This window comes from Triplophysa dalaica, chromosome 14 (assembly GCF_015846415.1).
Source record: "Triplophysa dalaica isolate WHDGS20190420 chromosome 14, ASM1584641v1, whole genome shotgun sequence".
Lineage (NCBI taxonomy): Eukaryota > Metazoa > Chordata > Actinopteri > Cypriniformes > Nemacheilidae > Triplophysa > Triplophysa dalaica.
In genome coordinates, this window is record NC_079555.1 from 12,238,248 (window position 1) to 12,253,952 (window position 15,705).

The 15,705-nt window shown below is 40.9% G+C and overlaps 1 protein-coding gene across 1 annotated transcript; it reads right to left on the reverse strand.

Annotated features, from left to right (window-relative positions):
• Window positions 1–1,282: 1,282 nt before the first annotated feature.
• Window positions 1,283–8,332, reverse strand: LOC130435962 (extracellular calcium-sensing receptor-like). The gene is made up of 9 exons (XM_056766857.1): window positions 7,738–8,332; window positions 7,225–7,401; window positions 7,032–7,158; window positions 4,380–4,553; window positions 3,730–4,018; window positions 2,819–3,622; window positions 2,490–2,717; window positions 2,269–2,392; window positions 1,283–2,187 (listed from the first exon to the last, which is right to left on the reverse strand). Exons 1-9 carry the CDS (start codon window positions 8,330–8,332, stop codon window positions 1,283–1,285), a joined length of 3,423 nt encoding a protein of 1,140 aa, XP_056622835.1.
• Between the last annotated feature and the right edge of the window lie 7,373 nt (window positions 8,333–15,705).

Below are 15,705 nucleotides of genomic sequence, written 5' to 3' on the forward strand. Positions count from 1 at the left end.
ATAGGACATTTTCGTGATATACTCTGACACTACGGACCTGTCATTCCTGTGTGCGCTTCAAAATATCCAAGACCGTTTGTCTAATCTGAGAATGTCACCATAAAACTAGCAACCATTAGTATTCAACTGCAGTGATCATTACAATGTTGTTTTCATAATTTATTTGTGAGAAGGTGCATTTACTAGTAAATATTTGCTAATGTCAGCTGGCTCTTTATACTGATAGTAGAAGTAGACTCTATTCTGACACCTAGTGCCATTGCTGCATGACGTTTGTTAACCAGAGTGATTCTAGTGTTGTTTTAGTTGTATTAATATTTTGAATTAGCTGTACTTTGGTTGCTGCAAAGTACTAAAATATTGTCTTGTTTTAGCCTCTTTGTCGAATGAGATAACATATTTACTAAACACATTCTGTAGAGCAGTTGTAGAAACAATGTGGTGAATTCCATGCAAGGGGAAAAGCTTATTCTAAGGTAATAAAAACATAACACTTCGTTTTGTAACATCTTTGTACACTTCTGAAGACATAGTTATGTACACTATTTTAAACTGCATTTTTGTTAGTAGATCCTCCTTAATATCACAAATTGTACCTTTAATTGTAGTTTTTCTATCAATCGTGTTTTTATCCTTTTATTATTTGTTGTATACGTTTCGTTGATTTTTGTTTCAGTTCTGGTTTTATTATATTTCTTATATTTGGTTAGTTTAATTGTCTCATATAATATTTAGACCAATTATTTATTTAATTTTATTTCAATGAACAATAACAACTTCTTAAGAGTTTTAGCTTCAGTAAAGCTTTAGTAAGCTTTTGTGCCCATAAGGGGGCGCCCTGCTTCCATGTAGAACACAAACGTTTTTATTAAACTAATATTATAAAACTAATGTCTAAAGCCCTCAACCTCCTAATGGAAATAAATGTATTCACAAAAAAATATATTTCAGAAAAATAGTAAATGTGTGTTTTTAAGAACAACATAATTATTGAACAAGGCAACATAAATAACAAACATACTATAGGATTGTTTAATATGTTTATTGTTTTATCCTAAATAATGGAAAAACAAATGTATCTTTGAAGGAGGCGTGTTGTGGTATGGTGACTGTTGCCTTTTGTTGGTCTTTATTTATTCTATGTCTCTATTTCATTTGTAGTTTTATGCTTACTTAATCTGTTTGGACTATTGAATCAATAGTTCAGTCATGTTTTTTTTTTATTTGTAGAAATGGTCTAACAGCCTATGTTGGTGATTTTTTTCACAAACTTTATTCATATTTAATGTAAAGTTTTTGTCGTGACAAGCTTTTTAGTATTAAATTCAGGTCTCAGTAAAATTATATAGCATTTTGGCAAGAAAATACAGAACAGTAAACCATAGCTAGAGCCCAAAATGGCAAATATCTCCACAGCTACAATAAACTTCCCAGGTGAACTTACATAAGCCGGTATAAAACTTATCCAAACTGCACAGAATATGAGCATACTGAAAGTGATCAATTTAGCTTCATTAAAGTTATCTGGCAATTTCCGCGCAAGGAACGCTAAAACAAAGCAGATGACAGCCAGAAGTCCAATATAACCCAGCACAGCCCAGAAGCCTACAGCTGAACCCAAATCACATTCTAGAATGATTTTGTCTTGATAATGATTTAAATTCATAAAGGGAAAAGGAGGAGAGACTGTTAACCAAAGCACACAGATCAAAATCTGTATAATTGTAAAGGCAAGAACAGTTAGACGTTGTTGTAAAGGCCCAAACCATTTCATGACATTACTTCCTGGAAGTGTGGCTTTAAAGGCCATTAACACAACTAATGTTTTACCCAGAACACAAGAGATACAGAGGACGAAAGTGATCCCAAACGCTGTGTGACGTAACATACAGGACCACTCAGTGGGGCGACCAATGAAAGTAAGTGAACAGAGAAAACACAGAGTCAATGAGAAGAGCAGCAGGAAGCTCAGCTCTGAGTTGTTGGCTCTGACAATAGGTGTACTTCTGTAGGTGTAGAAAATAAGCATGGTTACTATTGTGAAAAAGACCCCAACTAATGAAAACAATGCTAGAAGTATTCCCATTATTTCATCATATGACAAGAATTCAACTTCTTTTGGGATGCAGGCGTCTCCTCTTGTATTTGACCACTGTGCAAAAGGGCATTTGAGGCAAGCAATGGAATCTAGAAAGGCAAAAAAAGCAATTTTATATCAAAATGTCTAATATCTCTTATCTAATACTAGATAATAAGATTATTGTGTACCTGTTCTGTTACTGATCTCTCCTGGTGGACATGGAATACAGTCATAACAGCAGACAGGTCGTCCTTTTTGCACAGCCTTTCTAGTGCCTGGAGGACAACTCTCACTGCACACAGAAACAGGAACCTGCCATATACAAATACAAATCTATTTACTTGACTTTACTTCCAAATATATTTGTGTTTGTAGGTTTATTTTTTTTTAACTAAAACACATTGTTTACCCCATTACTTTCTTCTCTCCAGACTATCAGAACATTGTTCATGGAGAAACGCTGACCTTTAGGCAAAGAAGCATCATAGTAGCCTATGGTTTGGACCTTCATTTTTCCTTTATTAACACTTTGCAGATTGATCAGCTCATACTTCGCTGGGATATCTCCGTTGTTGTCAAAAAATACATTTTCACCACTGCGTGTGGTAAAATTTACAAATTTTAAGACGTTTAAGACCTTCAACACACAAGTGAATAAAAACATTAGTGTCTGCGGGCTACATATGGTTATAGTTTATGATTATTTTATTGTGTTCATAGAAAATGTTCTGGCCTTACCTGCCATGGCTTCATTTGATTAAGCTTTGGACAGGCATTAGAAATTGAGCTTTTGTTTTGCTCACATGAAAGCAAGTTATCGATTGCATGGGCCACTGCATAAACAGCTTTATATATATTATCAGAGATCCTTAAATCAGTAACATCAGTGAAGGAGTTCTGCACATCACGCAGGTGCTCTGACCCGTTACATTTCATTTTTACCTTACTCTGAGTCAAAGAGCAGTCAAAGACATATTCCCAGAATTCTCTGAGAAATGTGCTGTTAGGGAACTGAGATGGATGGACTTCTTGTAGAAAAGGGCCTAGTCCAGGGATCTGTGCGTTGCGGGCAGTAAATCCTACAGACCCGATTAGCAGAGAGTGGCCCGGGCCGTCTGCAAGCGAATCATCTGTGATCCAAGCATCACTTCCAATCCACTGCAGACCTGTAATGTTCTGCCTGTATAATTCCTCAACCAGCATCTTGATCTCTCTGTGTGACATGAAGGCCATTATTACCTGTGATGTAGAGGTTTTGATAATATTCACGATTCTCAGTAGTTCGTTGTATGGACCAGTACTTTCGAAGGCTTCAGTGTACTCAATGCACACTCCCTCTTCATGAGCAGCCATAATGAATGTGGTTATCCCATTTATTCCGTAATCATTTTTATTGCTTAACGCTCCAACCCACATCCAGCCAAAGTGTCTGACCAGCTGGGCCAGCGCTCTGCTCTGATGGTAATCACTAGGAATAGTTCTGAAGAAGGAGGGATATTCTTTTCTATTGCTCAAGCAAGCACATGTAGCAAAATGACTGATCTGCAGACAGAAGAATAAAAAGAGTATTATGCGTATATGATGACAACATTTTTATATCAAAACTAGAATTATAACATAAAAAAATAAACAAAATTTTGATATCTCACCACCGGTATATAAAATCTTCCGACAATCCGTGCAAAACTCATAGTTGGTGTTGACCCGGAATGTCCAATAATTGCTTGGACGGTCTGTGGCTTGGTGCAGTTTTCTGATATTTGTGATTGCTCCACACCATTTATCAATGCCATTCCTGCTCTAAGTATGTCTGTGGATCCACACTCATTGTAAATCTTGTAACCCAGTGTTACTCCGGGAAGAATATCTGTGGCTTTGTTTATCTTATCTATTGCAAACATCATTGTGTGAGCAAGCTTGAATTCTCGGAAACTGAAACTTAAAGGAAAATGTCATGTCAGCAATGTTATATATTTATATTAAATGCAATAGAAATGTAAGCCAGCAACAATTTTTTTAAGTACATCAACTTGGCATTACAAGTTAATTCAACTTACTATGATTTGGCCATTTTACTAATTTTGATATGTTGAAGTAATTTTAAAAAGCTGAAATTACTTGTAAAGCCAAGTTGACAGAATTAAAAATGTTAAGACAAAACTTGGATCTTTAGCCTTCTTACTTTAAAAGACAGTGTTTCTTTTTTTAACAATAAACATACATTTCCCCTAAGAGTGTTCAGACGAATTCATATGACAATTCAAGACAAATTATGTTTTTTTTTCTTAAATATACCTACTCCTTGCATGGACGTAATACCGGCATTTTTGTAAAGGAATCTTGGTAGCCGTCTTGTGTTGTGCGGAAGGAAAAGATACCCCCAATGATCAGGTCTCCATCTTTCTCTAGTTCAGGCTGCTTGTGATGCCACTGTGGCCTGCAGTCCGGCTTTTCTGCCTGAGATAACAGGACCCTTAAAAGCAGATGAAGTGTCAGCATAGCAGCTCTGTAACATGCATGTAGCAGACCACCGGATTTATACAGTCTGAGATCCCAAACATGTGAAGCCTGTCACGGCATTAGATCTCAGGAGACACATAGTACCAATCACATTGTAGTTCATTGTTCTCAAGGAAACACATATTCCAGCCTTCTAACCACCTGTTTTTGCTTCTGGAAATGTTAATCTGTAATCAGTTTTCCGTTTGTTAACTAATGCTGCAAAATAATTGATTTATGATTTTTAAGATCCTACTTTGGTCTATGGAGTGTCCAACAACAGGTTTACGTACATACATGGTGTAAAACACTTTCATTTTCTAATAATAGGCAGTTATTATTACCTTACTTCTTTACTGACTCTCAGATGATTCGTTCAGCGATTCATCTGTCTAATCCCCTTCCTTTCTGTCAGCCTACTCTGAAATGATTGGTCAGATTGTCTAGTCTAGTGTTTCTCAACCGGGGGTACCTTGATCCCTTGTGGTCCGTGGCGTAATTGCAGGAGATCCCTAGAACCCTTTAGAAAATTAATTTGTTATTATCTTGCATTCAGAGTTTGCAAAGAACACTTTATCCAGAGGAGAAGAATGTTCAACATGAGTTCCCTTTCTGTCTGTCTCGACCAGCAGTTCTCGACAGTAAAGAAGGGGCCCTGCCCCGTCCCAACAACCCACTTCAAGGACTTTTCCTCTCCTTCTTTTTTTTTCCCCTTTTCACGACGGTGTTCGGCAACCTGACGTTATGTTATGGCGAGACGCAACGTTGAGTATACTCAGCAGCCCTCAGCACTCTTAAATCAATGATAAGTTGAGCTGCATCGCCAGGCAGGTAAGTCAACAAAGCCGATCTCCATCCTCGGGGGCCTCCCCACGGCGAGAGATCCGCACTGCCAGCCATCGAACCATCCCCTGGGTGGACGACGTAGCAGATTGTACCCCTAGTCCCTGTCACGGTTCCTGGGCATCCCAGGCCAGACCTCTGGAACCTCTATCAGAAGAATCAGAATCAGAAAGAGCTTTATTGCCAAGTATGTTTGCACATACAAGGAATTTGTTTTGGTGACAGGAGCATCCAGTACACAGAATAAGCAACAACACAGAGACCATCAAACAATACAAAAAACAGTTACACAGATGATTTAAATAAGGGCCTATGGATATAAAAATTAAGAAATACAATACAGTAAACATAAGAGTAAAGCTATGGAGAGTTAAGTTATGTGTGTATGTAAATATGTACAAGTAAAAAATAGAATAGACTATTTCAGTAAAAGGTATGCGTTATATACAGCAAGATGAAATATAATTTACAGAAAAAGTTGTATAAAAAATAGACATTGTATTATCTGAAGGATATTGAAGATTGCACTTTGTTATTATTGCACAGAGTTAATTGCACATAAGAAGTCGTCTTGCACGCAAGAAAATATTTAAAAAATAAATTAACTGTTCAAGAGGTAGATGGCCTGAGGGAAGAAGCTATTTTTGTGTCTGGTTGTTTTGGTGCTCAGTGCTCTGTAGCGCCGACCAGACGGCAGCATTGTGAAGAGATGATGGCTTAGATGTGAGAGGTCCAGGGTGATTTTCTGAGCCCTTTTCCTCACTCTGGATGTATACAGTTCTTGGAGGGTGGGCAGGGGAGCACCAATGATCTTCTCAGCAGTCCGAACCGTCCTCTGTAGTCTTCTGAGGTCTGACTTTGTGGCTGAGCCAAACCAGACAGTGATGGATGTGCAGAGAACAGACTCTATGACCGCTGAGTAAAACTGTTTTAATAGAGTTTGCGGTAGGTTTAACTTCTTCAGCTGATGTAAGAAGTACAACATCTGCTGGGCTTTTTTATCAATAGAGCCAATGTGATTGTCCCACTTCAGGTCCTGAGAGATGATGGTGCCCAGGAACCTGAATGACTCCACTGCTGCCACAGTGCTGTTCATGATGGTGAGAGGGGGGAGTGCAGGGGGGTTTCTCCTGAAATCCACAATCGTCTCCTGTGATTCAGTCCTGTGATTTTGGATTTCTTTGGGATGGGGATTATGGTGGAGCACTTGAAACAGGAAGGAACTGTGCACAGATCCAGTGATCTGTTGAAGATCTTTGAGAAGATGAAGGCCAGTTGAATAGCACAGCTTTTAAGACAGGCTGGGGAGATACCATCTGGGCCTGGTGCTTTTCTTCTCTTTTGTTTCCTAAAGACTCTGCACACATCCTCTTCACTGATCTGAAGTGCAGGAGGTGGGATGACTGAAGGTGATAGGTGTTGTGTAGAGAGAATGTCAGAGTTGAAGTGAGGTGTTAAATTAGCATTTTCAAATCTGCAGTAAAGGTCATTCAGATCATTGACCAGGTGTTGATTGCCTGCAAAATTGGGGGATGGTGGCTTGTAGTTAGTGATGTCTTTAAGGCCCTTCCACACAGACGCAGGGTCATTGGATGAAAACTACTCTAACTTTTTAGAGTAGTTTCTCTTAGCCACTCTGATCTCCTTTGTCAATGTGTTCCTAGCCTGCCTGTACAAGACCTTGTCCCCGTTTCTGTAGGCATCCTCCTTGGCCTGGCGAATCTGTCTGAGTTTTGCTGAGAACCATGGTTTATCATTGTTTTATTTTAAGGAGGTCCTGGTAGGAATGCACAAGTCCTCACAGAAACTGATGTATGATGTTACAGTCTCTGTGAGCTCGTCCAGATCGGTGGTAGCAGCTTCAAAAACACTCCAATCGGAGTACTCGAAACAGGCTTGTAGGGCAAGCTCTGTTTCGTTGGTCCATCTTTTAACAGTCCTTACCACAGGTTTGGCAGATTTTAGTTTCTGCCTGTAGGCTGGGATAAGGTGAACCAGGCAGTGATCAGACAGTCCTAAAGCTGCTCTAGGGACAGAGCGATATGCATTCTTTATTGTGGTGTAGCAGTGGTCCAAAATATTTTTGTCTCTGGTTGGGCATGTGATGTGTTGTCTGTTTTTTGGCAGCTCGAGTGTAAGTTTTGCATGATTAAAGTCGCCAAGAATAATGATAACAGAGTCCGGATGTTGTTGCTCTGTGTCTGTGATGTGATCGGCGAGCTGTTGTAATGCCACGCTCACGTGCGCTTGCGGAGGAATGTAAACACACACGAAAATGAACTAGGAAAACTCTCTCGGCGAGTAAAAGGGCTTACAGTTAATGAAGAGTGCTTCTAGGTCGAGACAGCGCATCTTCTTCATCACTGTTGTATCTGTACACCACTTTTCATTGATGTAGAAACATACCCCACCTCCGCGCGATTTTCCTGTTGATTCTGCGTCGCGGTCCGCTCTGAACAGCAGGTAGCCGGGCAGATGTAACGCGCTGTCCGGGATAAAGTCGTTCAGCCACGTTTCCACAAAACACAAAACAACAGAGTTTGAAAAATCCTTATTTGTCCGGCAGAGTAGAAGAAGTTTGTCCGTTTTGTTTGGCAAAGAGCGCAGATTCGCCAGATGTATGCTAGGCAGTGCAGTTTTAAAGCCGCGCTTTCTGAGCCTGATCAGCGCGCCGGCTCGCTTACCACGCTTGCGTGTCCTGGAGTGCTTTAGCAGCGCTGCTGCGCCTCCGACTACGATGTTGAATAAAACATCCGAATAATCAAAAACCGGTAAAATATCAGATGGTGTGCAGTGCCGAATGTTCAGCAGTTCACCTCTTGTGAAACTAATTGTATGGGAAAAACATGAAACAGGACAAACTAACAAAAACACTAAAACAACTGGAGAGCTCCACACCGAGGCAGCCATCTGCGGCGCCATCTTGGATCTATATTTCTTGGCGCCATCTTGGATCTCTATGTCTGGCCCTTGGACGCAAGTTAGAGACGCAACTTAGAGGCGTATAGACCCCTTGTGGCCGGGACCCTAGCCTGATTGATGGCTAGGGTCCCGGCCACAAGGGGGCTATACGCCTCTAAGTTGCACCTCTTCTCGTCCTGGTGTTCGTCTCGCAGAGAATACCCACGCAGATGCATGATCGGGAACGTGTTGTCCTTTTTACAAGAGAGACTTGAGACTAACCTCTCCCCTTCCACACTGAAAGTGTATGTTGCCGCTCATCATGACTCAGTTGCTGGTAAAGCTCTTGGACAGCACGACCTGATCATTCGGTTCCTAAGGGGCGCGAGAAGGCGTAACCCGCCTCTTCCGCGCTCCATTCCCCCAGGAGTTGAAGAACAGGCATCCAATCCATCACTAAGCATGCACTCCCTGCGGGCTGGCTGGGCAGATTAGCCGTGCCCCTTAGGCCGGGTACCTTCTGAGTTATCCATATATAGCTCTAACCGGACAAAATACTACCAGACGTTGTAACTCAGGTTCCGTCTGATGTATCCTCAATATCGGTACCCACCTTCCCTAGGTGCACCTTGGTGACCTTCCCGCGGTTTACTACTTCAGTCGGCATATATTTCCCATGAGCTCTCCCCTGACGGTGAGAGCATGCAGGTATCCCCATCAGAACTCCTCCCGATGCACCGTAAGGATGGAAGGTAGAGGCTTCCCACCTTTTCAAAAAGCTCTGGGACCCCCTACCTACCTATCCAATGGAAGATTACAATTTAAAAAAAGCGCTCATGTCTGACACGCCCACGCCATTCACTGTTGCTTCGCTAGAGATTGTGATATTAAATATATCACATTCATTGAAAGTATTATGTTCAATTGTATTTGGTTAATTTCTGTGACATGACAAATATATTCTATGTGGGGGGCGCCAGACAAATTATGCAGCCAGGTGACCTGAGGCTACTCTATAATTGTCTTGTGTATCAATCTTGAGTTTGAAATGTTTTACTTTACTCATCCAGAACCCCGTAACGGAACATAATGAAGTTTAAATACAAGTTTAGAAGTATAGACTGCATGAACGTGATTTACAAATTCACTCCAAAAGTGGTAAAGGATGAGCTTTACTCGCCCTAAGTATAAAGTCTTTACACTGCGCGAGTGCAAAGGGACAAAAGCAGATAACCCACTATAATCAGGATGCTATGTGCTGCGTAAGTAATCCTTGTTATTGTTTTTTTCTGTTTACTCTCTGTAAAATTGTAGTACACTTTTTGCTATATACACCAGTAAACTGTAGTAAATTCTGAGGTGCTGTTATATTTAAAAGCTATATGTAGATTTTATAAATGTTTTCAAAAATAGGCTTCTAACTACAACTATGTTGTATAGCTTAACACAAATAAATGATGAGACACCCGATGGACTGTTATTTTTCTTTACTGAACTAAAGTTAACTGAAAAGTTACTATCGTGTAACAGAAGAGATGGATAGCCAACCAAAACACTTAACAGTGTTACTCTCTAGCTATGGTTATTTTTATTAATTCCACAGTCTCCTGAAGACTCCATACACTACATTACTGAATTGATAAACTGGAAAATACTGTTTTGTAACTTAATATTTACTACTTAATATTTTATTTTAATATTTTATGTTATGGTTCAAAAACATTGTGTATCTAGGAATTTTTACAACAGTTTACTATTATAAATTATACGTTTATTGCAATATTTGTTTTCATTATTTTACGTTTTTTAGTGTTAATAAACACCATCACATGCTTTTATAGTTAAACCTTTGTTAGCTAAAGTAGTGATGATAGTTAATATCACATATAAAATGGTTTATTGCACCCTCAAAAAGCATGTGCAGCAGCCTCCACTGCTCTGCATACCGTCGCATGAATTTTAATTAAAAATTTTAATGCAAATGAAAACCATTCTATGGTCATTAGTAATTTTAAGTGAGGCTTACATTTATGTACTTAACAGATATAAAAATGTTGAATTTACAAATCTTTTTATTTTCCGTATTTAGTGACTTTGTTATTTGTTCACTTTCAGCTTTACAACTTGGCATTCACACACAGCCACATTGTAAACTATTTAAGGCGGATTTATGGTTATGAATTGGACCTGCACCGGAGCCCCTAAGCCATAAGCTACGCATTGGTTTACTTGTGCGTCGACATGCAATTACATACACAGACCATTGGTAAGCAGGGAATGTTGCTGGTGCAACCCTGAATATCAATGCAAACGGCGAAGAAGCAGCAGTTTGTTGTTTATGTTGTCGGAGAAGCATCCTCAGTCATAGCTGCAAACAGACAGCTACTTTTTTTGCTGTCAACAAACCGTTTATTAAGATTCAGAAATGCAACGCTATCCCTGTGTTTGTTTGAGGGAGGGGTTCTAGCAGACCAACCACAACCAGTGGGTTGATTCACTGCTAATATTGAAATATTGATTGACATCTGATGATATCTCTCCTTGAACGAAGTCTTTACTTTGACATTCGGCAGCAGTGTAGTGCAGTTGCCGATCTAGAGATGCTCAAGAAGGCAACATTGTATTTGAATTAAGTTTCACTATTTCGCTTTGGGTTTGGGATTAGTGAAAAACTTTTCATTGTGTAGGTTAGCGTTAGGCTCCGTTAACAGATGATTAATTGGATAAGAGCGATCTGATCCCAACATACATATCATTATTTATTATCATTATATTTACATCAGGGTTGGAAATTAACAGATGCTTTGGAAAAAAACGGACAACAAGGTGAACAAAAATGCTCTCCAAATTCAAGGTGAATGGGGAATACTGCCCCTGCAGAATAAAAAGTAACTACGACTGTCGCAATCTTCATAAGATTTAGTAAAAATTAACAAATATGGGTTACAGCATAACATTTTGATCTGTTACAGCTTTAAGCAGAACAGCCTATCACAGCCTGTCATGACCCTGTCCTTCTTGTCCAGAGTTTTGTAGTTTTGTAGACAGGGTCATGACTGTACCATGTCTTGTGTGTGTGTTTCGTCTACTGTGGAGACACGTGACTGTTTGTTATGACATTGCGCCACTTGTCTCGTGCTTTGGCCCCTCCCTCTAGTTCCCAGTAATCTCCCCATCGGTGTTTCATTCCCGTCTTTGTGTTCCCCTTTATTACGCCCCAGTTCCCTCTGTCCTGTGCTGGTTCGTTTTGACGTGTTTGCCATTTTCCTGCCTAGATCTTGTAAGCCCGGATAATACCCTGTTTTGTTCTTGTTTCCCCTTGGGGAAAGTGTTTGTTTGCCTTTTCAATCTACAACGAGTTCCTGTTTTTTTTTAGTTTGCCCCTTCGTGGGTAAAAAAGTATTTTATCTCAACTTTAACTGTCTGCATCTGGGTTCTGCCCAGAAAAGTCAGATTCTTTCATGTATAACTTGAAGCCATTGAATGAGTATAATAAAAATTGTGCTTTAACTAATTTGCATTTAATCATAGGACTATGACTAAAACTAAATATAAAATTGCTGTTTAAATTAATACTGGTGTCTGGGGAGCTGCACTTCAAGCAGATGAAGTGTCAGCATAGCAGCTCTGTAACATGCATGTAGCAGACCACCGGATTTATACAGTCTGAGATCCCAAACATGTGAAGCCTGTCACGGCATTAGATCTCAGGAGACACATAGTACCAATCACATTGTAGTTCATTGTTCTCAAGGAAACACATATTCCAGCCTTCTAACCACCTGTTTTTGCTTCTGGAAATGTTAATCTGTAATCAGTTTTCCGTTTGTTAACTAATGCTGCAAAATAATTGATTTATGATTTTTAAGATCCTACTTTGGTCTATGGAGTGTCCAACAACAGGTTTACGTACATACATGGTGTAAAACACTTTCATTTTCTAATAATAGGCAGTTATTATTACCTTACTTCTTTACTGACTCTCAGATGATTCGTTCAGCGATTCATCTGTCTAATCCCCTTCCTTTCTGTCAGCCTACTCTGAAATGATTGGTCAGATTGTCTAGTCTAGTGTTTCTCAACCGGGGGTACCTTGATCCCTTGTGGTCCGTGGCGTAATTGCAGGAGATCCCTAGAACCCTTTAGAAAATTAATTTGTTATTATCTTGCATTCAGAGTTTGCAAAGAACACTTTATCCAGAGGAGAAGAATGTTCAACATGAGTTCCCTTTCTGTCTGTCTCGACCAGCAGTTCTCGACAGTAAAGAAGGGGCCCTGCCCCGTCCCAACAACCCACTTCAAGGACTTTTCCTCTCCTTCTTTTTTTTTCCCCTTTTCACGACGGTGTTCGGCAACCTGACGTTATGTTATGGCGAGACGCAACGTTGAGTATACTCAGCAGCCCTCAGCACTCTTAAATCGATGACAAGTTGAGCTGCATCGCCAGGCAGGTAAGTCAACAAAGCCGATCTCCATCCTCGGGGGCCTCCCCACGGCGAGAGATCCGCACTGCCAGCCATCGAACCATCCCCTGGGTGGACGACGTAGCAGATTGTACCCCTAGTCCCTGTCACGGTTCCTGGGCATCCCAGGCCAGACCTCTGGAACCTCTATCAGAAGAATCAGAATCAGAAAGAGCTTTATTGCCAAGTATGTTTGCACATACAAGGAATTTGTTTTGGTGACAGGAGCATCCAGTACACAGAATAAGCAACAACACAGAGACCATCAAACAATACAAAAAACAGTTACACAGATGATTTAAATAAGGGCCTATGGATATAAAAATTAAGAAATACAATACAGTAAACATAAGAGTAAAGCTATGGAGAGTTAAGTTATGTGTGTATGTAAATATGTACAAGTAAAAAATAGAATAGACTATTTCAGTAAAAGGTATGCGTTATATACAGCAAGATGAAATATAATTTACAGAAAAAGTTGTATAAAAAATAGACATTGTATTATCTGAAGGATATTGAAGATTGCACTTTGTTATTATTGCACAGAGTTAATTGCACATAAGAAGTCGTCTTGCACGCAAGAAAATATTTAAAAAATAAATTAACTGTTCAAGAGGTAGATGGCCTGAGGGAAGAAGCTATTTTTGTGTCTGGTTGTTTTGGTGCTCAGTGCTCTGTAGCGCCGACCAGACGGCAGCATTGTGAAGAGATGATGGCTTAGATGTGAGAGGTCCAGGGTGATTTTCTGAGCCCTTTTCCTCACTCTGGATGTATACAGTTCTTGGAGGGTGGGCAGGGGAGCACCAATGATCTTCTCAGCAGTCCGAACCGTCCTCTGTAGTCTTCTGAGGTCTGACTTTGTGGCTGAGCCAAACCAGACAGTGATGGATGTGCAGAGAACAGACTCTATGACCGCTGAGTAAAACTGTTTTAATAGAGTTTGCGGTAGGTTTAACTTCTTCAGCTGATGTAAGAAGTACAACATCTGCTGGGCTTTTTTATCAATAGAGCCAATGTGATTGTCCCACTTCAGGTCCTGAGAGATGATGGTGCCCAGGAACCTGAATGACTCCACTGCTGCCACAGTGCTGTTCATGATGGTGAGAGGGGGGAGTGCAGGGGGGTTTCTCCTGAAATCCACAATCGTCTCCACTGTTTTAAGCGTGTTCAGCTCCAAGTTGTTATGACTGCACCAGACAGACAGCTGCTCGACCTCCTGTCTGTAAGCAGACTCATCACCATCCTGGATGAGGCCAATAAGTGTCGTCTGCGAACTTCAGAAGTCTTATAGAAGGGTCCTGGGCAGTGCAGTCATTTGTGTACAGGGAGAAGAGCAGTGGGGAGAGAACGCATCCCTGGGGGGTGCCAGTGCTGATTGTGCGAGTGCTGGATGTGAGTTTCCCCATTCTCACTAACTGTTGCCTGTCTGTCAGAAAGCTGGTGATCCACTGACAGATAGAGCCAGGAACAGATAGATGGGTTAACTTTTTCTGGAGCAGTGATGGGATGATGGTGTTGAAAGCGGAGCTGAAGTCCACAAACAGGATCCTTACCTAGGTCCCTGGTCTATCGAGATGTTTCAGGACAAAATGCAGCGCCATGTTAACTGCATCCTCAACAGACCTGTTTGCTCTGTAGGCAAACTGCAGGGGCTCCAGTAAGGGTTCTGTGATGTCCTTCAGATAAGCCAATACCAGTCTCTTGAATGACTTCATGACCACAGATGTGAGAGCGACGGGACTGTAGTTATTCAGTCCTGTGATTTTGGATTTCTTTGGGATGGGGATTATGGTGGAGCACTTGAAACAGGAAGGAACTGTGCACAGATCCAGTGATCTGTTGAAGATCTTTGAGAAGATGAAGGCCAGTTGAATAGCACAGCTTTTAAGACAGGCTGGGGAGATACCATCTGGGCCTGGTGCTTTTCTTCTCTTTTGTTTCCTAAAGACTCTGCACACATCCTCTTCACTGATCTGAAGTGCAGGAGGTGGGATGACTGAAGGTGATAGGTGTTGTGTAGAGAGAATGTCAGAGTTGAAGTGAGGTGTTAAATTAGCATTTTCAAATCTGCAGTAAAGGTCATTCAGATCATTGACCAGGTGTTGATTGCCTGCAAAATTGGGGGATGGTGGCTTGTAGTTAGTGATGTCTTTAAGGCCCTTCCACACAGACGCAGGGTCATTGGATGAAAACTACTCTAACTTTTTAGAGTAGTTTCTCTTAGCCACTCTGATCTCCTTTGTCAATGTGTTCCTAGCCTGCCTGTACAAGACCTTGTCCCCGTTTCTGTAGGCATCCTCCTTGGCCTGGCGAATCTGTCTGAGTTTTGCTGAGAACCATGGTTTATCATTGTTTTATTTTAAGGAGGTCCTGGTAGGAATGCACAAGTCCTCACAGAAACTGATGTATGATGTTACAGTCTCTGTGAGCTCGTCCAGATCGGTGGTAGCAGCTTCAAAAACACTCCAATCGGAGTACTCGAAACAGGCTTGTAGGGCAAGCTCTGTTTCGTTGGTCCATCTTTTAACAGTCCTTACCACAGGTTTGGCAGATTTTAGTTTCTGCCTGTAGGCTGGGATAAGGTGAACCAGGCAGTGATCAGACAGTCCTAAAGCTGCTCTAGGGACAGAGCGATATGCATTCTTTATTGTGGTGTAGCAGTGGTCCAAAATATTTTTGTCTCTGGTTGGGCATGTGATGTGTTGTCTGTTTTTTGGCAGCTCGAGTGTAAGTTTTGCATGATTAAAGTCGCCAAGAATAATGATAACAGAGTCCGGATGTTGTTGCTCTGTGTCTGTGATGTGATCGGCGAGCTGTTGTAATGCCACGCTCACGTGCGCTTGCGGAGGAATGTAAACACACACGAAAATGAACTAGGAAAACTCTCTCGGCGAGTAAAAGGGCTTACAGTTAATGAAG

Bases quoted from the DNA above. Each gene is read 5' to 3' on its own strand.
- LOC130435962 (XM_056766857.1), bottom strand. From the start codon at position 8,332: ATGGCTGCCTCGGTGTGGAGCTCTCCAGTTGTTTTAGTGTTTTTGTTA. The intron at 7,402-7,737 runs GTAAGCCCTTTT...ACCTTATCCCAG, and splicing joins AGAAGCACTCTTCATTAACT to CCTACAGGCAGAAACTAAAA. The intron at 2,393-2,489 runs GTAAACAATGTG...TGTATATGGCAG, and splicing joins GGAGAGAAGAAAGTAATGGG to GTTCCTGTTTCTGTGTGCAG.